General features: G+C 35.2%; 2 protein-coding genes and 2 long non-coding RNA genes across 5 annotated transcripts in view; 2 read left to right on the forward strand and 2 right to left on the reverse strand.

The window, feature by feature from the left end:
• Positions 1 to 4,722: 4,722 nt before the first annotated feature.
• Positions 4,723 to 6,727, reverse strand: LOC110378577 (uncharacterized). The gene is made up of 3 exons (XM_064037347.1): positions 6,629 to 6,727; positions 6,171 to 6,309; positions 4,723 to 5,863 (listed from the first exon to the last, which is right to left on the reverse strand). Exons 2-3 carry the CDS (start codon positions 6,303 to 6,305, stop codon positions 4,742 to 4,744), a joined length of 1,257 nt encoding a protein of 418 aa, XP_063893417.1. The 5' UTR covers positions 6,306 to 6,309; positions 6,629 to 6,727; the 3' UTR covers positions 4,723 to 4,741.
• A 730-nt stretch (positions 6,728 to 7,457) lies between these two features.
• Positions 7,458 to 8,616, reverse strand: LOC110378581 (uncharacterized). The gene is made up of 3 exons (XR_010277009.1): positions 8,487 to 8,616; positions 7,873 to 8,053; positions 7,458 to 7,569 (listed from the first exon to the last, which is right to left on the reverse strand). It is a non-coding gene; the product is annotated as an uncharacterized LOC110378581 (long non-coding RNA).
• A 324-nt stretch (positions 8,617 to 8,940) lies between these two features.
• LOC126054189 (uncharacterized) lies at positions 8,941 to 9,635 on the forward strand. The gene is made up of 2 exons (XR_007510761.2): positions 8,941 to 9,065; positions 9,329 to 9,635. It is a non-coding gene; the product is annotated as an uncharacterized LOC126054189 (long non-coding RNA).
• An 828-nt stretch (positions 9,636 to 10,463) lies between these two features.
• Positions 10,464 to 27,110, forward strand: part of LOC110378580 (protein GDAP2 homolog) — a 76,666-nt gene continuing 60,019 nt past the window's right edge. The window contains exon 1 of one of the 2 annotated variants that reach the window (XM_021337916.3): positions 10,464 to 10,623. The gene's annotated coding sequence lies outside the window, so the exon portion shown is untranslated. Of the gene's footprint in view, positions 10,624 to 18,471; positions 18,659 to 27,110 lie in introns of those variants that run through there. The other variant, XM_021337915.3, reaches the window with a different exon arrangement.

A 27,110-nucleotide genomic window follows, 5' to 3' on the forward strand; every position in this document is an offset into this window, starting at 1 on the left:
TTCGCTTTTGCTCCTCCCTGTCATCGGTCATACTTACGAGAAAGCATATATCATCTCCCGATATTTTTGAAAATATCTGTCTTTCTGACAGATTTTTAATTTTGCACTCATGCATCGGAAAGCACGTATAGATATCGGTCTTGCACCCGATCTCTCTCCGGTCATGTCGATTTATCGGGATTGGCTATGAGAGTGAAGGAAGAGAGTGCACCTGTGTCTAAATGCTTGAGCACTGTCACATGCCCAGCACAGCTTTTTTTTTTTTTTTTTAACGACGTAAAAAATCATCAAATGACCCCTCCCGCTGTGGGTTAGCAGCGGTGAGGGAGTGTCAGACTCTTACTGACTAAAAGCCGTCGTGTTCCGTCGTAGGCCTTATGTGCTAGGGCCGCGGTACCTCTTTCGAACAACCCGTAGCCCCGGCAGGCCTTGGCCCTGCTGGGCCCCTCTGGGGTTGCTGACATCTCTTTGAGGAGCGCGTGGAACAACGCGCGCCGCATGCCCAGCACAGCTGGCTGGTCACTCCAGAAATAATATTCGTCATGGCCGATAATCGGTCAGGCGCCTACATTAGATAATACCCAAAAGACGTCAAAGAAACAGTTTCCGTGTAGAAATGTATCTCATAACAGTAGTTCGTCAGTCTATCGAGTGACATCGCGGCGCCCACGCACTCACATGGCCCATTTGGCATCGGTGTCGGAAAATACAAATACCTTTTTTTTTCGTACGCCATAATAAAGATATATGAGATACCTGGTATTATTAGATTTTGTTGTTATTTGTGGAGATGCGAGTTTATTAGGATAAAACATACATGAAAAGTAAACCACTGAGAAATCATTTACGCTTAGCTGTTTGTCATAGTTTTATTCAAGTTCTGGGGAACTTCTTCCCGTTTTAACTTCATAGCTTTCAATGATAGATTCTGAAACTACTCAAGATTCATTATCACCAGCCAATTGCCGTTCACTGCCTAGTAGGCCTCTTCCCACGAACGCGAACCATGCCGGTCTTGGGCAGCATCTTTTAGACTAGAAGTTTTAATTACGGGAATTCCACGAAGAACATGGCAACAATAAATAAATTAATATAACTAGGTACCTTACTTTTAAAAGACGCCAGCTAGTCAACCTATCCAAACCCGTCAAATTTTTCCCATCTAACATACTGTGATAAAGCTGAAAATCTATTGAAGAAAGACAGATTGAGGTAGGATCATGTGTTGTTTTTGTGCAATTCTTTTCCTGATCTACCGACCCATAATGCAACATATAAAATCTTCCATATTTTTTACACAAAAATTCAAAGCTTGCACTCTCAACAGTCGTGCAAGCAACTTGCAAGTAAAACCGACCGGCAAGGTCGTTCAAGGCAGGCGACTGCGCACGTGGGAACGCCGCCGCTCTCTGCGCGGGCGCAGCGCCACCCAAATTAGAACGTCTTGTTGCTATGGATACGCGAGTGTTCTGCAGTGATTGTTGAGGTAGTAATGAAATGTTATATTGATTATGTATTGAATTATGTTGTATGTTGTTTGGCTGTCATTGAACATTTTTGGAAGTCGTTACGGGTAGTCAGAAGCCAGAAACTCTGACACTAGTCTAACCCAGGGGTATTGGGTTGAGCAGGTCAGATAGGCAGTCCCTCCTTGTAAAGCACTGGTACTCAGCTATATCCGGTTAGACTTAAAGCCAACCCCAACATAGTTAGGGAAAAAAAGTTATATGTGTTGTTTTGGCAGAAGTATGTATTTTTTTTAGGGTCTGTACTTAGTTACTAAGACTTCGCTGTCCGTCTGTCGTCAAGCTGTGTCTCATGAAGATCTCATGAATAATTATTATTGCCGATATAACAACCTACACTTAAAACTTGAACAAAGTGAATCGTGGCTTTTTGGCTGTTTTAGAGACATACCAAAGCGAATTACTAAGTAGGTAGTAATAAAACTAGGAAAATAGTTATGAGCAATTAGTTTCGTACTAAACAAATCGAAATTAATCTCGTAGTTAATTATTTTATGAAGCTATTAAGACTAGTATAGCTGTAATTCTATTTAAGCTATTCGTTTAGCCGATCGACCCATTATAAGATATAATTTAAATTATATTCGCAAGCGAATTCATTGTATAAGCAAAGTCAAAATCACACCCGTCGTTGATAAAGAATTAAAAAAATGACATACATTATTTCTTTGTACCCTGCATATGCTCCTAAAGTAGAGAACCGATTTGAAAAATTATTTCACTTCAGAGAAACTACAACTTCGATAACTCTTTCGAACGATCCCGCAGCCCCGGTCATAGCGTACACCTTGGTGTACAACATACTTTAAAATAAGATCTGTCTGCAAAGAGAACAATAGTTGCAATTCGCATTTACGAAGTGAGCGTTCATCAGTGTGAATATTTCGCAACTTATTTCGAAATTCATTGCGAAATCGCTTCGGAGATTAGATCATTTCTTTAAAGTTCATGATTAAGAAACACGTGTTTTTTGAATGTTGAGTGCCCATAAGTTGTTTTTTTTAAGGTGTGTTTTTAAGGTCCTTGTCGGTATTGTACATTCGAAAGTTAAACTGACTGGTTTTTGAACACTAGGTAGATCGATTGCCGCTATATTTTTTCAAGGAACTGTACAAATAAACTATGAAGTATGTATTGAGATTCTGAGAGTCATCGATTTTGCCAGTATCAAAACCCATAGAATGTGTTTAGACAAGTAAGCTGTTTAAAATCTTCCTCACTCCACTCCATTCCGATTGAGTCTGAGCCTTAAGCTGCAATTCTCTCCGACACGATAACTACTTAATTATAAAATCCCAACCAACAATCTCCTTTATTAGTACGTCTGTCAAATACTATAAAATGTAACACTTTCGAACACGCAAGGCGCCGCAATAACCTGTCATTTCCAATCCTTTGACAATTTAATTATAATATTCTAGCTAGCACGTCTGTCTGTAATACTGGATCGCAAAGCATTGATGTAATGTTAGCCAAAGTATAGGTCATCAACTCGTCATTGTCAACTGTCTACTGTGATAGACAGTATCTAAGTCACCATCAATAGGCCTGGCACCTAGCCTAGCACTAATTTGTAATTTATTTAATAAGGTCCATTTTCACTAACAACTTCCGTTAAAAAGCAACATTTTATCAAATGTTAAAACCTCCGACAAAGAATACAAATAACTAAATAAGACCATCTTGAAATTACGAGTTTCTCTCAATTTCGTAAAGCACATTCAAATGGTGGCCCGGCTATCATTTGAACATCCTTAGCAGTCATTGAAGGAAGCTAGAACGTCTGACGACCAATCCTACCAAGGGGCATCGGGTTGTCCAGGTAATTGAGTTGAGGGGTTCATTCAGCCAGCAGTCGCGCCATCTAAAACGCTGGTCAGCTGCATTCGTTTAGAATGGAACTATATATTTGGGAAAAGTCTAGGCAGAAGATGATGAAGCACATTTACATCTACGTCATGTATAGTGGACCAAATATCGATTACGTAATTATTAGAGTGCACCTCATTTTAGCCACAAAGCATTGCACAACTCCCAACACAAAAACCATTCGAAACATTTCAAATTGCATTAACATGATCAAGCGGCCTTGCAATGCATTTTTATACAGTTCAATAAGATAAACTGCAGTGCACAATATAAAGGCAAAATTAATAGGTGTTGTTCGAGACACGTGTTCGTAGTACATGGAGCACGGAGGAAGGAAAGATAGCGGAGATGCCATGAGGAAGGTAGGTCATGCGCCTTCTTGTAGGTCAAGTGAGCGATTCTAGAACTAACGAATAGTTCGAGTTCCTTGTCAAATCAAATCCAATTTGTCAAAGATTGGTCTTAATTAATTGGGATATAAGAAAATAATGGGCGGGTTCCATGGAAGGCGTGTAAGTTCCGGTGCGCTACCTTTTTAGGAGATTTTGCATTATGACATCTCCGCTAGTCATTTTGTTCTCCATGACATGGAACTACTTGATCAATCAGTGAATGTTGGAGCGAGTGCTTGCGAAATATAAACCTATGTATAAATGCTATGATTTTATTGGCCTTAAAATACTTATGAGATTATGTTTAAGCTTGTAATGGCTGTGTTGATTTCAATTCTTAATTTGTTCTTTGGTAATGATGATATTTTGTTTAAGATGTGATGATTGAGTGATGGTCCTGGGTCAGGCAAAATCACTTTGTGGGTTTTAGAAACTTTCACAAAGCAGCCCGGTGTGAGGAAGATGACGGTATTACACTGACCTGCCTGAGAGAGGAGTCAAAGCCGGCGGCGTCCCTAACTGCTACTCAGACGGTTTTGAGAAAACTCTGCCCAGCCCTTACAAAGCTAGTGCTTAAACCTACTTATTTATCCTAATGATGATCAACTCGCTGAATTAAGGTGTTTAGCTGTAAAGGTAAATGGATTCAAATAAAACTTTATGAAACAAATAAAAAATATTTAATAAGAAAATTGACACGATATCAATAATACTATAAAACTGTTGATACTTCAATGAATGTGGCACGTCTATTTGAATCGGTATAATTGTTTTAGGACTCTTAAATGCAAGAAAAAAACGGAACCTTTGCAAATTCTAAATGATTTGTGGCATTATTGTCATAGCTTCATAAGAGAATATTATAAGTTTTATTGGAGATATACTCAGTAATAAAGATAGGCACGATTCTAATTAAAATTAAAAGAAATAAAAGCAGGACGATGATGAAGATAATTATCTAATACTAGTTGTCGAATTATCTTTAGTAGCGTTCATGTATTTGGCAGTTGTAAGTAAAGTAGCTTTAGTAGTCTGTTTCGTTGAAGAGACAGTAGTTTTAACTGTGGTAAGATTGGTACTAATTTTCACTTTATTTACAGTGGCTTTTTCAGTTCTATTTGTTCTTGGTTTAGAGATTTGTACAGGTTTCATTTTCTGAAGTAACGTATTAGATATGATTACTTTATTGGTAGCCGTTACTGCAGTTATATTTTCTAGAAGTTTCGTTATGTTCGCTATTAAATCCTGTTTGCTTACTGTTATATTGTAATTTGTATCATTTTTGACTTCTTTAGTAGTTAAGCTGATATTATTTATGATGTTTCTAGCACTTGTGTTAGTGACATTTCTGGTTTTCGTACTATTTTTATAGTTCTTAGTGGAGTTATCCTGATTAGCTAATGTGGTAGCTACAGTAACATTTTCATTTACTTTGACAGTAGTAGTTTTCACACTGCTGTACGAACTGATCCTATCATCATATTTGTGAACAATCACAGAATCGTTCTTCAGTATATTCATTACAGTTTTATTTGCAAGTTCGCTTCTTTCAAGCTCATCACTATTATTCGTTTTCACTGACATATTTAATGTAGTTTTCCTTTCTTTGTTCGTGTCTTCCGAAATCTTGGTCTCTTGTTCATCATTGGAACCTATTTTGATTTGAATTACAATCTGGTTGCTCTCATTAGCGAGCACCTTCAGAATAATAGAATTTCGATCATTTCCATGGTTTCTTACATCTTTAACAGATCTTTTGAGTGGTAAAAGAGATAGGGTATCGTTCATGTTAATATCGGCATAAGTTATGGTTGTTTCACGATCAACTTCTTCTGTTTTATTTAAAACTTTTAGTTCAGGGGTTGGCTCTGTGCGGGCGGGTTGTTCGGCATAATCTGTGCCTGTCGGCCACATTTCCACAAGTTTTCGTGGCGTGTACTGCCACATAACATTGAAGTTGTTATTTGGGTAAATCTGAGTGGGTCTGTATGTAGGATATCCCATAGTTCTAAGGTCAGCTCTCTCTAGGCCATAGCCAACCGATGCCGGAGGATTATCGAAAATCACATTTGAATACTGAAAATAGCAATCAAATTGTGAATATTACTAAACATTCGCTACCGTCCCGAAGAAAGTTAGTGGATTAAATCTATTTCTAAAGCAGGTACTTCTTAAAACCACGTTTTATAATAAGCTTTGACTTGCTCCGATGTAGCCGCCATTTACTTAATTCTAATAATGTTGTGCCTTTTTTATTGAATTATTATCAACTAGCCCTATTAAATCACTATCTGTTCACAAATCGAAATCCTTTGCAAGCAATGACCTAATTTTTCCCAAGAACTACAACAACATTACTATTTATTATATAATTTCTACTCACCACAGTCTTGTCACCGTGAGTGGCGTCCCGCTCCAACGGCGGGGGATCGACAGTGGTCATGAGATAGCACATGCAACAGAATATGGCAACTGTTATAACACAGGCCACTGCGATGCACGCTTGAAACTTACCCATCGTGCTATGGAAGAGAACTTAGTATTAGATCAGGAGTTGTTTCAAGCAGAATCATCTACATCACATTACATGTTACCACCAGTGAAGGATCCTACATGTGAAAGACCGTCAACTTAGACCAAGTTGTCGAGTCCTGGCTACATCCTGATGAACTACTTAGAAAAAGCTTGTATATGGGTTTATCGTGTGAAATAAAAAGAATATGGGATGTATTGTGAATATTTTTTCTCATGTAGACAACGTGACTAAATAAGTGAGTGAGTGTGTAAATCCACCGTTAATATAATTTTATTGTATAGCTGTTTCATGAAAGCTCCACTTACCTTTGTAAACGTGTACTTCAAAACTACTAAAATAAATTATATAAAATTAAAAGTTCTTCAAAAATATAATCACCATCTAAGTGACAGCGTAAAACTGACAAAAACAGAATTCAGAGACAACAGGACAATTAAGAAATAAACAACCATAACCAGCATAATTTTTATCACCATTCAAAAAAGGTTGCCTTTTTTTAGTGATGGCAAAAATCATCACATAACCCCTCCCGCTGTGGGACTTTTACTGACTAAAAATCTATCATGTTCCGTGGTAGGCCTTTTATGTACCAAGGCCGCGGTCACTCTTTCGAACAATCCTGCAGCCCCGAAAATAGGTTACCTACCCGTTAAGCATGAAAGCATGAACAATTACATTCAAAGATGCATTGAAAATAGAAGTCAGAATAATACTAAGATGCATTCACTAGAGTACCAAATAACCTTCCAATTCTACCCTATACACGAGTTGGTTTCCTAGACCAAAACTCAGTTACAGAAGCCAATTTCAGAGTAGTCTCGCCAACTTCGCCTGACTTGGTACACAAAGCAAGAGTACCTCTATTCCATTTACCTGGTCAAAGATTAAGGACTACTATTTCGAATACTCACTTAACAAAATGTAGAATAGTAACTGTCCATCCGACTATGTTCCTTGGGATCCAGTTCGTGCATCTGGATAAAAAATAGAATCTAATATTCCTGCATATAATGTGCTTAACATGCAAAGCGAAGGAACTGTTATGTGCATAGATTTAGGATCTCACTGTGTGAACATTGAACGGTGTGAATCCTAGAAGAAGATGCCAAAGGATAATAAATAAAAATGCTTCGATTTTATTCAAAAACTTTATTTTAACATACTACCGACTGCGGTAAAATGCAGATTAGACCACATTTCTGCTTCTGTTGAACATCTCGCTAAAGTCGATGTACATTTCTGAAGGCTGAAACACGATATAAAGGAGAATTAATAAAAGCTGTTTAATTTTCAAGGAGTTTTGCACACATTTCTAATCATTTGGATTTTCTAATACATACATTTTAAACTACTCTATTCACCATCCAAAAGGTATTTTATAAGAAGTACAACTTAATCCCGTGGGAACTACCTCACGCACTCGGATAAGAAGTCTTTCTCGATAAATGAGCCATTTATCACTGAAAAAAATGACAAATCGGCTCCTGAGATCAGCGCAAACAAAATTCGTCAACTTTATAATATTAAATACATAGGTATAAAATCTTACCAACTGATCACGACTTGCTTGAACCCCTTCTCTGTTCGTCTTCATCATCCTAGCGGCTTTATCCGAGAGATGCAGCAGGCCAGGATCTACCACAGTCATCAGGTACAAGAATGTTGAGAACAGGGCCACTAATAGGCAAGAGTATACCAGGAAATAGAGGATATATCGCATTTTTGCTTAGCTGTCAAGAAAAAGTAAGAAATTTTTGATTAAAGAAAGAAGATTGTGAAAAGATGATTTGGGTAACAAGGATGATACTTGTAAATAATAGGTCTCAGCTCATTTCCACATCCTTGGCAGTAGTTATGGGTACTTAGTCAGTAGAGAGAATGTCTTACAAGTCTTACAAAGGACCAGGTAATTGGGTGATGAAGGTCAGAAAGGCAGTCGCTCCATATAAAATACTAGTACTTAGCTGGATCCGGATAAGAATAGAAGCCAACTACACGTTATTTGGAAAAAAGCTCTAAGCAAACGATGAATCAATGATAGAAAGTAAAGAAGTTGACCGAAATGAAATAAGAAGAAGCCCGTTAATGATAATGAAAAGGACGCAGGGCGCAGGATTGACACTAATAAAAATTAATAGCGCTCTTGGAGTCATCAAAACAAACCTTAAATTCTAAATAAGTGGTATTCGTAATAACTATCCTGAAACTCGCGTTAAATAAATAATAATTATTGCTTAATATTTATTGACAGTTCCAGCAGTATTTTAACACCTGTCAAACTCAAACAAAAAAAGAAACTATTGTAAAATAAGTATTAAATACTTCTTGCTCGTTTACTTGAAAGATAAACACATACTTGTCTATGTTAGCAAAGAGGTTAGCGTAGTGTTGAAACTTCGAAGTGGGGAAACTGCGTTCGCCACTCTCTTTAAAGACTTCCTGATCCAGACCATTTAGCAATAATATAAGATTTATACTGCATTTCTAATACATTTTACAATATTGTGCTCACATTTTACAAGGATGTAAGTAAGAACCTTACTTTTTGTCTCTTGCCAATGTTCATTGAAGCGATCGAAAGCTTCATCGACAATTTTTCTGTAGAGTAGACAGACAAGTTAAAAAAAAATGAAATAAAGTGACAGTGTCATTTTTGTACAAGCGTGATTTTTTCCCTGAAAATGTTCTCGAATTCAATAAATTGATATACCTGAAATATTTACTCTTTAGGGGTAAGAAAAAGTACGTAAGTAAAACATACATTAATGAAGTTAATTTAGGGCTTTATCTTAGAAACTAATCACAGTGGTTATGGGCGTTTACCAAGCGAAGAGAGCGAAGCCGCAGGCAAAAGCTATCTAATTATTTGCCGGAATGTAAATTTAGGTTTTAGGTACAAAAGCTAGTTTAACGTTAAAACATTTTGTATATTCTCAAGTTGAGTATAATCAGCAAAGAAGAAAAGATAATTCAAAATAATCTCACGCTAGTATTTTTTCTTTCAGTAATGACAAAGGTATCAGCAAGACCCAGTATAACCGATTCGGAATTAGGATCCGAAATCCGATCCAACCGCAGCAGCAAATTAGGTGCAATTCTCTGCCCAACAGTTTGTGCACTTCTCCTAGTGTGCATCTTTGCAGTTTCCTTCATTGGCACCAAGCTGGCTTACGACCAATATGATGCATTTTGCACCGGAAGGCGGTTTGATGTCGCCAAGCTTTATATCTTCCCTAATTTCACTATAAAGGCTCGCCCTGTACCTTTACAGTTATAGTCGTGTTGGTTGAGTAATAAAAGTGTTTGTCTGTATCATGGTCTCTTCACTATCATAGGTAGGTATATTAAATCCTAATGCCATGTGTGTCTTGGACGGTCTACGTCCATCGTCTGCTTCTGCCTTCTTAAAATTCTGCAGTCGCAATAAAAATATCAGTACGTTGAGTACCTAAAACTTTTAATTTTGGCGCCCCCTTTTCATGGGATGAAGTTCGAAAGACCTCTAGCGATTACTCTGAAAACTAGTCAAGAACATACACCGCAATGATTTGTAACGACATCTATCGCAATTGCTATGTACTTTTACAATGCCTAGAAGTTACATACTTCGCGTTTTAGCGAGTGCAAGAAGGAAAGCGTTTTCCTTGAAACGAATGCTATTATGTACGCTAGATGGCGCTGGGAGTATGTTGAAGATGAAAATCTGTTTTCTCAGGTGCGTTGAACAGGCTGCTTGACAAATAAAATTGTTAACCATGTTGAGGCTCGGTTTTTGAATAAAGAGTAGAATTATTTTTTGCAATACTGAGTTTGGAATGTATACAAGGAATGGTAACAGGTAACTAATTACCTAATTTCTTTTTACATAAGAAAAATCTAGCTACATTACGTTGTATGCTTTTGTGGAAAACTGTTCACATGAGTACCCATAGGATTAAACTATATCTAAGAATATAGTCGAATTTCTTTATTATAGAACAAATTAAACTAAACTGAGTTGAAACTGAAACATTTAACATAATTGTGGGATTTTCTCTCTAACAGAGCGTTACATCAAGTTTGCATTTTCACAGCAATTTCCCTACAAGGTATTCGAACGCCCACACAATTTTCAGTCCAACATTTTTGCTCTGGCAACGTGTTATCTGACAGAAAACAAAATGGGCGGCCGCAAGTCGTCGTTTTAATAGTTTCACTAGAAATTTTCCTAACATTTTATTGTAATAACATTTCCATTTTTTACCTACGGCTCAGTTTGTTTGTGCTAGTGTTTTTTCCTTCGAAGTTTTTGTCATATTATGTGAGTATTTTGCTTGTTTTGCTTTACGAGTAATGTTGTAAAGATGTATCGATTCTGTGAAATGTACTAAAGGCCAATGTCAGCCAGTCTTGCGAGGGTTAGAACCGTGCATTCATGGAATTAACGTTACAACTCTATGATGTTTTTTTGTTTTATTCGTTTGGGAAAGTGGGGAGGTTTTGCGTTTCAAAAACTGTTGTTAGGATTTAAATGGTTGCCTTATTCGCTTAAGATTGAGAAGGGAGATAAATATTAAACTATGTCTAATTTATAATGAAGAAAATGCCTTAATTTTTTTAGGGCTTATATTTTATTTATACAAAAGTAGTAGGTACGCTAGTAATAATTTACTCGCGTACTAGTTTGTACGAATACATTGCGGTCGTTTATTTAAATTATTAATTGAATAATCGTTATTATTGTTTTCTTTTTCATCAAAATGTAGTGATGTGATTATACGTATTTTCCAATACGTCCGTTCATAATGATATTAATATTTTTTTGTATTTCAAATGATCAGACAGCGTGGTCCATTATTAATTTATCGTCAGGAATTTTTCTATCTTTCTTCGTCTTACGAGTATTTTTCTACCACTTTGGTAGCCATATTTACATTAAAACAACAAGATTCCGCACCGTGAATTCTTGTTGGGGCTTTACAAAAGTCCCATTAGTCCTTAGCCTTTGTATTCAAGTTGTTTTTTTAATTAATTTGTTTGACTGACTGACTTATAATTTTGACTAGTTATTATTCTCGGCATGATTCGCATTCTTAAGGAAATATACAACATAAAAATAATACTGATATAATAGTGAGAAACATGCGTCATTAACTTGCTCAAAATATTTTATTTATTATCTATACTTGGCCAAAGATATCTTTCAAAATTTAAACATAGGTACAGGTAACAGAAATAAAACGTGTAGGTTATCCATTTCTTGCCTCTGTTTTACCGTGTAAATTACATGTAGGTATCAGGCAGACACGAGGAATATTACTTTTATGATGCATTTATGATGATACCAAGATTGCATTTTGTTAGCACAGTAAATAGTATCTATACTTATACCTATCTCTACACACGATATTTTATCTTATGTAGGGATATTATTAAACAAATTAATTAGTTGATAAATAAAACTTTTATCCATTATAGTGGCATTAATCGAAATTAAAATTAAGATTGACACAATCAAACTGCAAAACATTTTCAAAAATAAAATAGTACCTTATACTTCATGCAATTTTGATAATGCATTCATTTTCATTGAAATAGGTAACGGATAAGATATTGCCAAAATAAGACAAGACTATTGTTGCAATTGGGCAAAAGTTTTTCATGTGAACAAAACACCGTATTTTTCTATCTTACGTAAGCTCCCATATCTCTCCATTACACGAGTACACAGCTCCTACCTTTTGGCACGGTACCCTAAAACATAGTTACGTCATCGGCTTGCTACCTTTGTAGCTAGACCTCATTTCTCCGACCTCATCACGTCTTCCCGTATGCATGAAGCAAACATTAAGTAGCGTTCCCTCCAGCCAGCCTTTTCTGTTCTTTTTTTAAAATATGACCTACTTTTTACTGACTTTTTTACTTTTTTGTTGACTTCTCGTTAAGAAGACAAAGGTAACATTCGAATGTAGATTTGAACACAGAATAGAGATGTACAGTTCTGAAGTTTTGAAGGTACCTACTAACGTTCGTAAAATGTCACCCACACACGCATGTGCATTGACGAGCTTTTACCGGTGATACCGGTGCTGTCAGTACCGAGTGTCGTGCATCGAGCACATGCGTGTGTGAGTGACATTGTTACGAACGTTAGTACGTAGCTTCGCAACTGTTTACAAGAGACCATATTTAAACTGTGATCTGAGTGAGACCTCTTCGTTAGGTTTCATTCTTATCATTAGTTCTGTTTATTTGTTCTTGAGTAGTTTTTTACTTATTTAAGTGCTATTGTTTCTCGTATGGAAGTAATTACGGTCATTTATACTTTTCCATTGTTAATTAATTAATTGATTTAGCATCAGTTCACACACGCATTCTTGCTGAACCGATAAAGATTGCACAATAACTCAAAACATGTGAAGATTCGCGAACACCCTTTGTGTGCAAACACGTGCTAGCCTTAAGGGGTCTACACACCAAAGCCGCTGACCCGGCGGCACGACAGCCGCGGCATGTGGTGTTCTAGTAATTGTCAAATACTCTATGAAAGCCGGCGGCATGATTGTACAAAATACGGCCGGCGGGTTGGGCCGCCGGGCTGTGCCGCCGGCATCAGCGGCTTTGGTGTGTAGACACCTTTAGACTCGGGCCCAGAAGCATGCACATACTTGGTTTGCGAACAATATTGTTAGAATCTCGCCATAACACCAAATAAAACCGACCAAGTGCGAGTCGGACTCGCACACGAAGGGTTCCGTACCATTATTTAAAATCACGTTTGTTGTATGGGAGCCCCCCCAAAATATTTATTTTATTCTAGTTTTCAGTATTTTTTGTTATAGCGGCAACACAAATACATCATCTGTAAAAATTTCAACTCCTTAACTATAACTGTTCATGAGATACAGCCTGGTGACAGACGGACGGACGGACAGATGGACGGACAAAGGAGCGAATACAATAGGGTCCCGTTTTACCCTTTGGGTACGGAACCCTTAAAAAAACAAATCAAATTACATCAAGCTACACACGAAATCTTTCTCTATAAATTGGATGCAAATAAAGATGAACTCAATCCACAAAGTCTAAACCAGACATGTAAGCTTAACATTATCGACCCTCCCATTTCGGGACAGATATAAAATGACACTCCACCGATATCGGTTGGAAACTAGCCAAAAGAGACGCCAGAAACAGGTTAAACCTCTGCATAAATTGGGATACATGGAATATCTTTCAGATGGTTGCAAGTTCGATCGATATGACAGTCTCCGATGTTATCCCTGAAGATATAAAGGCCTATTTGTCTTCACGTACTTTAGAGCTCGGTTCTTTCATACGTTAAGTATAGATGAGAAGAGCCTCTCTTTACTTTTATTCAACATACTCTTCTTACACATATCTTTTGAAAGCCAAGTACCCCGGATTTTGTCGAATAAGGTCAAAAGTTTTCAGCCTGCTTTAAAAGACAGAATGAAAGCTTCGCTCCATGAAAACCACTGGTTAATATAATATGATGAGTTTAATACTTCAAATATGTAACGAACACAGATAGTCAAATATGGTACGGACGGTCAACTAACCGAATCTGACAAATTTTACCAAAGTTTAATTAACCTTTCACTATGTATATGTGATAAGGTTGAAAATCTATTGAAGTTATTTGAAAGATTGAGGAACGTTTTAATCGTGCATAACGAGTGCCCAGCTCTCGTCTTGCCGTATTAAATTGCAAAGTGAACAGAAACTCTTTTCTTCACGGCTATTTTGCCCGCGATTGGGTATGACGAGGTGCATACGTCTAAGGGGTATGAAAAAGCATACTTTTTTCTATTTTTTGTAGCGAGGCTTCATTTGAAAAGTTTTTGGGAAAATTTCTACACACACATATGTATTTTACATATTCTTACAAAAGAGAGTCTAGTAACCCACACGTTTGTTTCCTAAAGGGCCTCCATTCCTTACTTATAATATTAATGTGAAAGTAAGTCTTTCTATCTGTCTGTACGGCCAAAAATGCTTAAATAAAATTCTGAAAGATATAGAGCCTGAGAAAGGACGAGGCTACTTTTATCCGGTCCTGAAAATTAGTTCTGCGAGGTATTCCTCGGCAGTCAAAAAATATTGTAGAAACTGAAACATGACAATATAAAACACAATATTATTAATTTGGCAGCTTATTTTTAATTAGATGCATAGCAAAATGAAGGTATAAGACATAACATCTCGATGAAAGAAATCATTTTGTACAAAAATAAGTCATTGCATCTTTTTCTACACAATTTAAATAGCGAAAGGCTTTGTAATCCATTTAAAAGCGTGGGTCTAGCCTGCAAGAGAATTGTATATTTTGGGCTGAATAAATAAATAAAAATAAAATAAATGTTCCTCCTATAAATACATATTCATAATCACTTACTTGACCATCTGACGCACACAGATACAAACCCATACATAAGCAACAAGCTTATACAAACTGACCTATTTCCCCATTTCACCTGGGATGCGTTGTGACGTCATCTCACAACGTCACTGGTGACACACTGGCCTATATTTCCCGGGGGGAGGGGCAAGGGGCTCGTCCCATTCAGGTTTAATCCATGCACATGGACAGTGCCTATTTTTAGCCTACTACTTCATTCATTGAATGTCAGTACAGATGTATTGGTGGCCTATTTACGGTGTTAATAGATATTGGTGCTGTGATGTGACCTTGTGTTTGAGCTTTGATTTGAGTTGTTGTGTGTTTTGTGGGAGGATTAGGGTTGTATCTAGAAATAGGGAGTAATTAGGGTGTGTTAAGATTGCAATTACAAGTAACCACTAGTCCTTATTAGGTGCAGGTCACATCTCGCTCATTAGCTTACTCGATATGAAGAAGAATATTGAATATTAAAAACATACATGGAAACGAATCGTAAAAAATGATAATTTAGTTTATTGCTCGGTCTAAAAGGAAGCACGAGGTACCTAGTGCACGTATTTTTGATAAATTTGAAAAAAAAAGGGACGTCTTGGACCAATTTAAAGTCTAAAAGCTTAAACAAAGGACCATGGACAGTTCTAATTTAAAAATGTTACGTTATCCTGAAACAAAGCTATAGATAAGGCCTTTCACACTGACCCATACCACCTACCCCCATTAATGAAACACCACAACTCGCTCATTAAATATGTACACCATAATACCATGGGAAATAATAGCTGCTATAAAATTTTCCTTTACATCGTTATTATGGAAAACATAGTCATTTTTATGGTGTCAAATTGTTCTTTCAAAGTAGAGGTATTTTAGTGGTAGAACCATAATACATTATTTTTCAGTTAAAAGTGGATTTATCTAGATTTTTTTAGTTTTTTTTTTGTAATATTAGAGGCAACAGTTTTGATAGAATATTGCTATATACGTTTGTCAGGCGTTACAATACGTTTCAGAAACATGAAAATTTCGTCAATAAATCTATCATATTAATGCATATATCATATTACTAGCCGTTTTCCCGCGGTTTCACCCGCGTCCCGTGGTAACTACTGCCCGTACCGGGATAAAATATAGCCTATGTTACTCGTGGATAATGTAGCTTTCGAATGGTGAAAGAATTTTTAAAAACTGTCCAGTAGTTTTTGAGCCTATTCATTACAACCAAACAAACAAACAAAGTTTTTCTCTTTATAATATTAGTATAGAAGTATAGATTTAAGTAGGGTTCCTATTTTTTTTTTATAATTTCACACAGCGAAGAGTTAATTTTTCATCCTAAAAGGATAACTTTTATTTTTTTATAGGCACACTCTAATTACAAATTACAATTGTGAGGCATACATCAAAAAGATTTAATAATGTATATTAATATCTAAATTACCTTAATTGGTGAGCTATATTTATTATGAAACAGTATTTGTGCAATTGCCACCTGGGTAAATAAATAGAGGGGTCAACGTTTTCTGATATTCTAGGTTACCTAGAAGGAAAAATATGTTAAAAAGTAAATTAAATACTTATATATTTTAGAAGATAAACTTTCTAAAATCAAGCAATTGAGGACAAAACATACTTTCAAAGCTATAAATGCATTTTTTGTTTTCATCACGCATATTTTTTTAGGTATCATATACCCACCTGCTTTCCATTATTACATGATGAGTTGTGCTTATTAAATCTTAATGATACTAATTAGATGAATCTATCAAGCTATTAACGATCACCTAATAATGATACCTACTGTAACCATATGCTGTAATAATTATTAGACGATCTTGGATACATTATACATACAATACATACTGTAGAGTTTAAAAGAATATACATAGTTATAAGGTTCCCCTATTTATTTTGTTTTTCGTGAGGTTCCCTCAAATTTGGACGTTTTGTGCCAGTGTAGCCACCATGAGGCAAGCCGACAAGCTGCATGGTCGTATGCGTTTTTTTTTTAAATGCCATGTATCCACGATCTTCCTAAGGAAAGCTATGAGTATTATATATAAGATAGCTTATCAGAAAAGCTCGAAACCTGAAACAATTTAAAAATGACCCTAAATGTTATTTGCCATGCTGATTTCATTTATGCAGTACTTCGCGGTCGAAAATTATTTTACGCGATGGTCCACCATTTCAGCAAAAAACAATAGGAATGGAAAGATTTGCTATTTGATGTCATAATACAAAAATGTTGCTTATCTTCTCCGGATAAGGGACTTTTTGCTTTTTCAATGGGTCTATTATTTTTTATGCTTATGCCAATATAGATACCACAGTTATAATCGTGAAATGAAGATTTTATCAGACCACAATTATTTCAAAATTCCAGTCATATTTTTCAATTAATCATACTGTAACACCTTTATTTTATCTAAGTAAGATAATAATCGCATCTATTCTGTCCTTGCCCTTTCTTTCTTTTTTGAACCTAACTCAAAATTATCATAAAGCCTTTTGAGATTGCCCTAGATTTTGATTGTATGCCATAAACTTTAAACTGCCTTCTATTTCTTCCCATAATAAACCCATTTACCAAAGTCTAACTTGTAAGTAATTCGTCACGAACAAAGTTCCTCAAGTTCAATGATAATTTTCTTTGTATTATTTTTTGTAACAAATTGCGTTGCGTTTGAAGCAGGCACGACATCGGCTTGCTTTGACAATGTGCTATTAATCTATTTTAGGATATCATTATTAGTTTCAATGTCTTTTTGCTTTGATAGAGTTGTAAGAATAGAATATTTTTTATTATAATGATACTTACTTTTTTTGGACATGTGACGAATAGGTCTAAGAATTTGACGCACCTTAGTGACTGGTCATAATAATAGTGCTATTTTATTCTTTCGAAAGCCTCATGCTCAAAATAACATGTAGGCATTTTATCCATATATGGAAAGCAGTTTCCTAAAACGAGGGCGAAACTATGTAGATGCACAAGCTAGGTTTTTACTATAATTGAATTGATGGAACGTGTTCTAATTAATTAGTAGTTACTGTCTATAAAATTGCTATCATCAACTGGATCAATGTCATTTTATGCACCTTCTACTTGTAATTGTTTCTAATGACACCACCCATTACGATTGACCTTGAAAAATTCCTTACCTATTTATTGATGAACAGTAGTAAAGTCATTATCATTACAAATTATGATCAGTTCAATCTTCTTTACTATCTTAACAAGAACTTCTGGCATATTTACACCCTATTTACTTCGTTAAGCCCAAATATTGGTATCTACATGATGAAACTTCCAGTAATATATCTATCTTCTCTAGTTTATGATAATCATAATTTTTATAAGATTAATTTACGGCTTAGATTTATTAAGACCTTGAGAAACCAGTTGTAGAAGTAATAATTATTGAAATAAATAATGATACAAAAACTAAACATTTAAATTGAAATTATATTGAGGAAGAAGTTGGAGACACAAAAGAATTAAAAAACACCTACTGTGTAGTAAAATAAGGTTTCAAATAAGTATGTACACTCTCAGTAGATTTTATGTAGGTACTAAAGTTTCAAATGCGAACAAGGCGTGGGTTCAAACTGATGTCAAAACTGCATTAGGACAGCCTACACAACTTAACAAACTTCGATCCTACAAAAAATACTCTAAAACAACATTTATAAAGTGCATAATCCAATAAGTAAAAGTTTGAAGGCTATAGTGCGATGCATCTTAACCGCGTTCAGTCACTGTTGGATGTTCATAGAGAACGGTCGCGTCACTTGTTGAAAAAAAAATCTCGCGCACAGTTTTAAATATTTGTGTGTCAATAAACTTTTGAAGTTACTCTGTGAGTGAGACAGTGCTAGTGATTCTTCCTAAAGGATATTTACTTCTCCACCCTGGATTTCAATTTTGATGGTGAGATTTTCTTGAATGCTTCACAGATCTTATACATTAGTAGCGATCAAATCATTCAACGCTACATGCAAGTTTGTTGCATAGATACGAGTTGTATTAAGCAAATAAATACAGTCAAACGTATTACATCAATTAGTTTTAGCATTAACATCAAGTGCCAATAGCGTAACAGTTTTTATAACTGTATTTTATACTTGCTTATCGTCCGTATCAATAACTTGCGACCTTGTTTGCCCAAGGATAGTTTCAGTTGGTTTATCAATAGGAGCATTAGAGTTAATACGGTTGTTACTTTAAACCGTCTTGGATTCGTGACTTCCCTCAATTGATCAGTAAATCCGTCACTGGTATTCGCATCACGTGTTCTATGAAGCAGATAGGTACTATAGAATCTCGATATTTTTTATGATAGCTCCATAAAACACAGGTCTCATAAGCTCGTATAGTGTGGATAAAACGAAACAATATTTGCATACAAACAACGTTTTATTTCAAAGAAATGTTAACTTTTAATTAAGTTTATTGCGACACTGGATTGAACGTGGTTTCCACTCTTATCGATACACATGGCAGTAATAATACAATAACAATCTTAGAACATGATAAGTTATAAGCTGAGGATATTGAGAAAAATGACGAAGCTAACAATTTAAATACAAATATCGAACCTTATAGGTCAATCTTAGAAAATGATTGGTCAGCAGAGGCTATTGAGAAAAATGACGAACCTAACAATTTAAATACAAATTTCTATTATACAGCCCTTTATTAACAATATGGAAAATAAATATAAATCAGATAAGCGGCCAGTCGGCCTAAATGATTAAAAAGCGGTGTGGATGGCAGTCCGCCTGACCTGAGCTCGAGTTGGGTTTATCGACCTACTGTCCAACCTGTTACCGACGTGTTCGAGGCTTTGGCTTGCAACCGCAGTATATTCTTGGGATACTATAAATAGAGGCCTAGCCCTTTAAGTCTTTATTTTATTAGTTTGGTTGGAAACTGGATGGTTTCTTTGTTCGAAATTAAATTTTAAGTATTACCGGGACTGTTGCCACTATAAAACCGTTTTCTGCGCATTTTGTTTGCTTAAAGATGTCGAGTTTTTTATGTGTGTGATCCCTGTTTATTTTATCTTTAATATTTTTAATATTTTATATATTTTTAATATTTTATATATTTTTAATATTTTATATATTTTTAATATTTTAATATTTTCTATTAAAGATAAAATACATATAGTTTAGCTACTATCCCATTTACAAATCAATTCAATTTCTAAATCTTCATTCGTTTTCTTAAAAGCGAATAAACAGTAACTTTATTCAAAGTTTTCTGCTCATAAATTCTACATAAATTGAAGAAACAACAGTATATTACACAACATTGTGAATATTAACACATTATCCAAAAGAAACGGTTTTGTTATTCCATGGAGGTCGAGCAGCCATTAAAATAGTAGCTGTATGGTGCGGTGACTCATTCAATGCTCCATTGATGCCTGCCAGTTGAAATACAAGTTGTACGAAAAAAAACTAAGTTTGTACTTAAAAATAATAGAAAATGAGAGCTTTGCAAAGTCGTCTTTATAAAAATATGTAAAAAATTACTTAAATTTTATTAATTTGTGAAACTCTTTTATTAATATTGAGTTGTGTTATTAAAAAAAAACTCAAGCTGCATTCCATATACCTATTTGAAATTCAAATTCAATTGGAAATGTAGGTTTAAATAATAATACATGCTTACATAACTCTTTTACATATTAGGTACAAGCTTTTTTATTTAAACGAATTTAAAAACTATTTATTTAACCCAGGCAGTGTGATAAAACTTTATGAGATCACCGCGTGTTCTTCCTAAATCGATTGCAATATAATTACGTCAGAATATTAAAATATATAAATATAGGTAGTCGGAGTATTAAAATATTTCATTATTATAGAAATCACGAAGGAATCAGTCTTTACAACTTAAACCTAAAAGCCACGAAACGAAAAAATCTTTCACTATGGGGAGTTACACTAACCTTTTGTGACATGGACCATGTAAAGGTATTATCCAGGTACGGGAAGTAATATCCAATGACGCACGTGAAACTGCGGGACTTTATTTCATATGCATGTGTAAACTCCCAGAAATGTTCGTCTTTTATTGAAGACGTTTAAAAAGTTGTTACAAATGTGTAAATACAAGAATATTAGTCTCACAAGTACCCAAGTTACTTAGCCAACGTATACTTAACACTTTATCTAAGCTAATAGGCGAAGTTATCTCTAAGATAACAGTAAGCATGTATGTTGTGTATTAGTCGGTGTTTATCCATTACTTTTTCAAATGACCTGTATTTACTATCAAACATACGATAGAAATGTTCCAATAACCGAAATTAGGTTAAAAAATACAATAACACACGATAACACGTGATAATTGTATAATATTAAACTGGAATTAAACACATAGTACGTAATAATTTTAATTTGAAAGAATTTAGTGCGGAACTATTTATTAATTCTGTAAATACCAGTTACTTTCATAAAAATACTGATATTATGTATAAAACTGAGCAGAGTGTGTTTGTTGAATGCACTTGATCTCAAGAACTACTGAACCGATTTGAAAAATTATTTCAGTGTTTATCGAGCAAGGCTACAGGTTAGGCTTTTAATTCTGATTCACAGAGTAGCCTCCACGGGACTCAGATAAAACCCCTGGCGAAAGCTACTCTTTTCAACAGGTATATGTTCTGAACCAAACCTACATAAAAATAGTAATGCTTACACCATTACGTACGTACCTTCACTGCTGACGCCAATTAGATACGTGTGTGGCATCACCGGCCAACTATCCGATCATCTCTTGAATATTAATGTACATTACCCTTTATGGGCGCGGATGGCAATATTCGTACTAGCATCTGGGTCAATGTACGTGGTGCATAATTAGATGGTCTCGTATGGGCAGTCAGTGCATTAATGATAAGAGCAGTGGTAGGAACTGATTTTGTAGTGGAACGGTGTATTAATGAACCTGTGATGATGTAGAGGTGAAATTGGCGCATCTAATCAAATGTTGCCTGAATATTCGAACTATATGGTTCGAAATTAAGCATGTAGTTGTCATCTTGGTATTTATAGACAGGGGAAGAACAAAGGGATGGAATGTGTGACTTGCACTGACTGAAACCAACTTTTGTTCCTTCTGCAGCTCTTTGTGTATTATTGCCACGGTAACAAATAATACCTTAGCCCCGGTAGGTCGTTATGATATCTGATATGTCACACTGTGAAACTAAAATGTGAAGTCCCTAATCGGATTCAACTAAGGATGGTGACCAAAGCTCCCATGATCGTCATACAATAAAATATCTCTAATAATAAAGAAAATAGAGCATAACAAAACCCAATGCAATGTCTCATCATTATACAAACAAAATGTATCTAAAAAGTTCATTATATTTTAAATTTTGAGTTTTTTGCATAATTCATAGAAGATGATAGAGTTTTTTTTAAAGATATACTTTAAAATTATACAATATTATGCAAACTCCAGTTCTTGAGGTGTTTTGCAGATAAAAGATAATTTGACAGTTATAGATAGTTCTATTTATATTTATTTTGCAACATTTTTCTGAAGCAAGGTGACCCCTACTAGTTAGCATAGACCTTTTAACAAATCTTTGTTTACGTCATTTTTAAATGTTACCAAATCTAGAAGGAATTTCACAAAGGACCTAAGATATGACCTTGCGGTACACCACCTTTTAAAAAGCAATTAGAATACACGATTGCGTCAAAACTTTGCTGATGTTTATCAAAAGCCTTTGTAAGATCGTCACTTATTTTGCTCATATTTTTTATTCAATTTCCTATCTAAGTACATTAGGGCAGTTAGCAATGATGTGTCATGCATCTTAATGTTAACGACGTCATCATTGCTAATTACCCTGATCGTTTAGTGTCTCGATTCTTGATTGTTTACTATTTTTATTTCTAGACACATCATCGTAGTATGATATATACTGTCGACGATAAGAAGAGCTCTACTTGATAATACAATGGGCCTTCTTTGAGCAATATTTAAGAAAATAGGGCTAGCAGAGATGAAACGCCGTATACATATTGTTATAATCCTAAACAATATGAGCGGTTTCTGCTAGTAAAATTGGTAGCTGATAGCCATCTTTTGGCACATTATGTCGATCACTTCTTTAAGTATTTTCAAGACAACAATGCCCATAACACAATGCCGCGTACACAGTTTCCACAATCAGCCTTAAGTGTAGTATTATTTCTATAACCGTTATAATAGTGTTGACATTATCTAAATCACCTCACCATTCGGATTGTCCTTCATAATGACCATTCATAAATTCTTCAACAACTCTATCTGCTTTTGCAATCCTCATTGAAATATATTCTCACAGTACACTGGTGGCCAATGAATTAGTGCAGCCATTCTTTGTGGCAAGCCGTTGGCCCGTGAATTGCACTCGCTTTGTAATACCGTTACGTAGCGATTCGTTTCGTTGGCCACATGTGCACAACACGATATCGCTCCGTGTGTTTCTGATATTTCTCATATGAATGCCTCGTTCTGGATTGGTTGGAAGGTTTGAGTTTTTATTGTTTTCTGCTTATTTTGTTTTGTGAATCTCATTATTGTAGGCACGGTCAGTTTTTTAACACCTTTAATGAGTTATTTGTATCGGAGCACTGCTAGTTTTAATATCGTAAGAAGTCTCTAAGAATTTCCTCAAATGCGATTGACGATCTCTGTAATTTAGATGGGGAATACATGTTTTCTGATCTCTTCAATCATCATTTCTAATTCATACTTGACCGGCCCAGGTACTTCTTACAACCAACCTTGTCCGATCAACCTTCACAAAACATTTGCACCAGTTAATCTTAAGCTACTTAATAATAGACAACAAATAACGTTATAAACTGGAAATAGGATAGGCACAAATCCGGCAGGGCTTCCCCTGGCCGTGTCGGAAGCCGGTGAAGTGTATTGACGGTGAACCACGAACGTAGCTATATCTGATTAATACGGCTGGATGGTGCCGCATGAAATATACGTAATTAGATGCCGCTATGCAGATGTGATTGGTCAGCTGTTGTTGGGTACTAGGTCTGTGGTTTATGAAGCTGGTATTCTAGTAGCTAAAGGGTTTGTATTGGGTTGAATCTACATAATATGAAGATCTAAATCTAATACAATACAAGAAAGAAACAGACGTATGAGCGATCTTACCAATAAGGTAATTTTAATATCATCCTAGCCTGAATCTTGTCGTAATTTAGGTTATTTATTTTATGCTTTCCATCAACACATTATCTTGAGATGTCGCATGGGATGTGTCCTTTTGTAATTCTGTTGACATTCGCACCACACGCTTAGCGTTTGCAAAAACAGCCTTTCAGTTTAGCAGCCTTTCAGTATTCATCCTCTTCATTCATGATTTCTTCCTCATTGCCAAGCTTGTACAAACTTATACATATATTTATTGGTAGATGTTATAACAGGAACGTGTACAACAATCTAACTCTAGGCCAACTCGAGGGTCGAATTGGGTGGAGGTCGCGAGATGCAATTCAGAGCTAAATATCCCGATTCCCGAGTGACCTTAGAAGACTCGAGACCTTCAGAATGTCGCATTTTGATTCAGAACTGCAGCTGTTTGCCATTTAAAATGTATTTAGAAAGGAGTTTTAATTTATTGACGAAGATAACGTTTTGTGCCATTACAAAATACATTCATGCCATCCAATGTCTCGATCTGGATTCAGTCTTGCGACTAAGAAAAATTTGTTATTAAATTAAACTCACCATAAAAATTAACTGCCCTAAAGAGACTATAGAAAAATGTTATGTGAACCTTCAATTTATAAAGTTTTGTTATAAAAAAGGTTATTGTTTTGACACCTATCACAGTGTACCACTAATTTGTTAGCGCCCACGTGTTAGCAGTAAAAGTAGTCTCCCTCAACCACCCATTATCATGTTTACGTGAAACCCAAACAACGGTGTGCAAACTTTTTAAATATGAAACAACATACTGATAACACAGTATAATATACAAAAGGTTTAGGTGAAAAAACATTGAAAAAATATGTAATTATAGGCGATAAGCTTTTAAGCAGGATATTGGGGCTCTTTCAAAATGACGTTTCGTGACGGCCCGTTTATCGTCCGATGCATGGACGGCGGCAAAAGTCGAAAAGAAAAACCTATTATCATAAAGTAGAAAGTCGTAAAATACTCATTCACTCATTGATTTGTTGTCAATCTCGAGCAATTTATTAGTCACCATGTTATAATAAGCTTCTTCCTATCGTGTGCATCACCTTGAAAACCTTAGTGTTAGAGTTTGTCAAGACACCTCATCCAATTTGTTGACCCAGATATTTGTTTTAAATATTAACCTAGGCATTCTATCTTTTCCATTCACTCACTCAAACAATAACTTATAGTAATCCTTCTGATAAAAAAAATACCATATAACCACTAAATTATGAAACCGAACTCCCCCCAAATAAAAGGATAATAAATTGCATTCGTTCGCGTGACTGTTTAGACAATTTGTTATAGTTTATGATGTCTACGCAAACAGTCGAACGTTAGTTCTGACATTGACCTCAGACGGGTAGTAATTGAACCATCATTTTTTAAGTTAAGTGATAGTAAAAGTGTATAGGTTAGGTATGTATGTTGGGTAAAATTAATGATGTTATTGAGGAACGGTAGACAAATATTGATGTTATGTTTAGTATAGAATAGAAAACAGATCAATATTTTTAACCTTATGCTGCTTGCAGTTACACCAGCGTCCTTAAGAAACTACTTCACATATCAGGCAAAAACTAGCCTATTTTTTTTGTCAGGCTTTAGACTATCTTTGTACCACACTTTTATCTTAATCGGTATAGTAGTTTTAGCGTACAATAGACTGACAGATAGGCAAAGTTACTTACTTTCGCAGCATTTTAATGAGTACCTAATGTATACATTTTAACTTTCTCAGAATGGAGTGATCAGTTGCCTTCAACAAGGCACAGACTAAAAATAACTTAGGACGAAATAAATTAATTCTTTAATTAACTTATTCATTTCTTTATTGACTGAAGACTTATCACTCATAACCTTCAAGTAACGCAAATAACTTAAGTTACGTTCCTTCCTACGTAACATTTCGTCATCTCTTTTTTTCACGATCGTGACTGTATTGTACGGGTAAGTACATAAGTCAATAACTACAAAAGGCAATGATCATTTACAGTGAGGTTTTCCTTAGAAAATATAATTAAGGAAAATCACCGCATATGTACTGTTTGAAGTGAGAATCTACTTTTATGAGAAACTGGTTAAAACGTCAGAGGTTTCATCCGCACCCCTTAGGAGCTACTCTGCAAGCCTGGATAAAAAGAAGCCTGATCTTTCTAGAAAAACATGCTACTTAATACTGTAATAATTTTTCTAATCGGTCCAGTAGTTACTGAGATTAGCTCTTTAAAACAAATTACCTTTTCTACTTTATAATGCTAAGTTTTTTTTATGAAAAGATTAATAAATACATTATGTATAAAGCAAGAAGGCATAGCGACTGTCACAAAAACAACATAAAAATTGCTAAACATAAATAAATGCTTTACTAAAACCAGTTTTCCCGCGAAATGTCTATTTATATACAATTATCACTTTTGTTGATGTAATCAAACACGTCACCGTTTTCATTAACATTTAATTTGGTATTTTATTATAAATTTAAAGAACAATAATAGACTAGACTGTGACCAATTAAATACAAATTATTATAGTTTTTTACTAAGAGTTATTTAAAAAAACTACAAAATCACAGATCACTGACAATCAGTTTTATGGAACTGGGTTGAGAAGGTCAGATAGGCAATCCTTGTAAAATACTGGTACTCAGGTGCATCTGGTTACACTGGAAGCCGACCCCAACATCCATCCATCCATCCTCCGAGCCTTTTACCCAACTAGGTATGTAACCCGTAACGACTGCCAAGGAAGTTCAATGACAGCCGGCACCTACAGTTTAACGTGCCATCCGAAACACAGTCATTGGTGTCTAAGATATACTTAGAAAGTACATACAAACTTAGGAAAGTTGCATTGGGACTTGCCTGACCTGAAAAGCCGAACCTAACATATTTTTGATAAATTCAGAACAACCTTTTAAATGCTTTCCGTCTTACCACAAAAACTTTTAAACGTCAGTTTAAGCCTTGTCTAAAAAAATGACAAATTATGATGTTGACATATGGTTCATTTTGCAGCCACAATTTTATTAGACAAGTGTAAAACAGGCTTTTAAGTTTTTGTAGTAAGGCCATTAATATTTAATTCGTCAAACAAATAGAAAAAAACGTAAACGCTTCACTTAATTTTGTCGATAACTTTTTCATTAAGTTTACAATCAGAA

Source organism: Helicoverpa armigera, chromosome 12 (assembly GCF_030705265.1).
Source record: "Helicoverpa armigera isolate CAAS_96S chromosome 12, ASM3070526v1, whole genome shotgun sequence".
Classification (NCBI taxonomy): Eukaryota; Metazoa; Arthropoda; class Insecta; order Lepidoptera; family Noctuidae; genus Helicoverpa; species Helicoverpa armigera.

Coding starts and splice junctions, on each gene's coding strand:
- LOC110378577 (XM_064037347.1), bottom strand. CDS start 6,305: ATGGGTAAGTTTCAAGCGTGCATCGCAGTGGCCTGTGTTATAACAGTT. Junction 5,864..6,170: donor CTCACGGTGACAAGACTGTG/GTGAGTAGAAAT, acceptor TGCTATTTTCAG/TATTCAAATGTGATTTTCGA.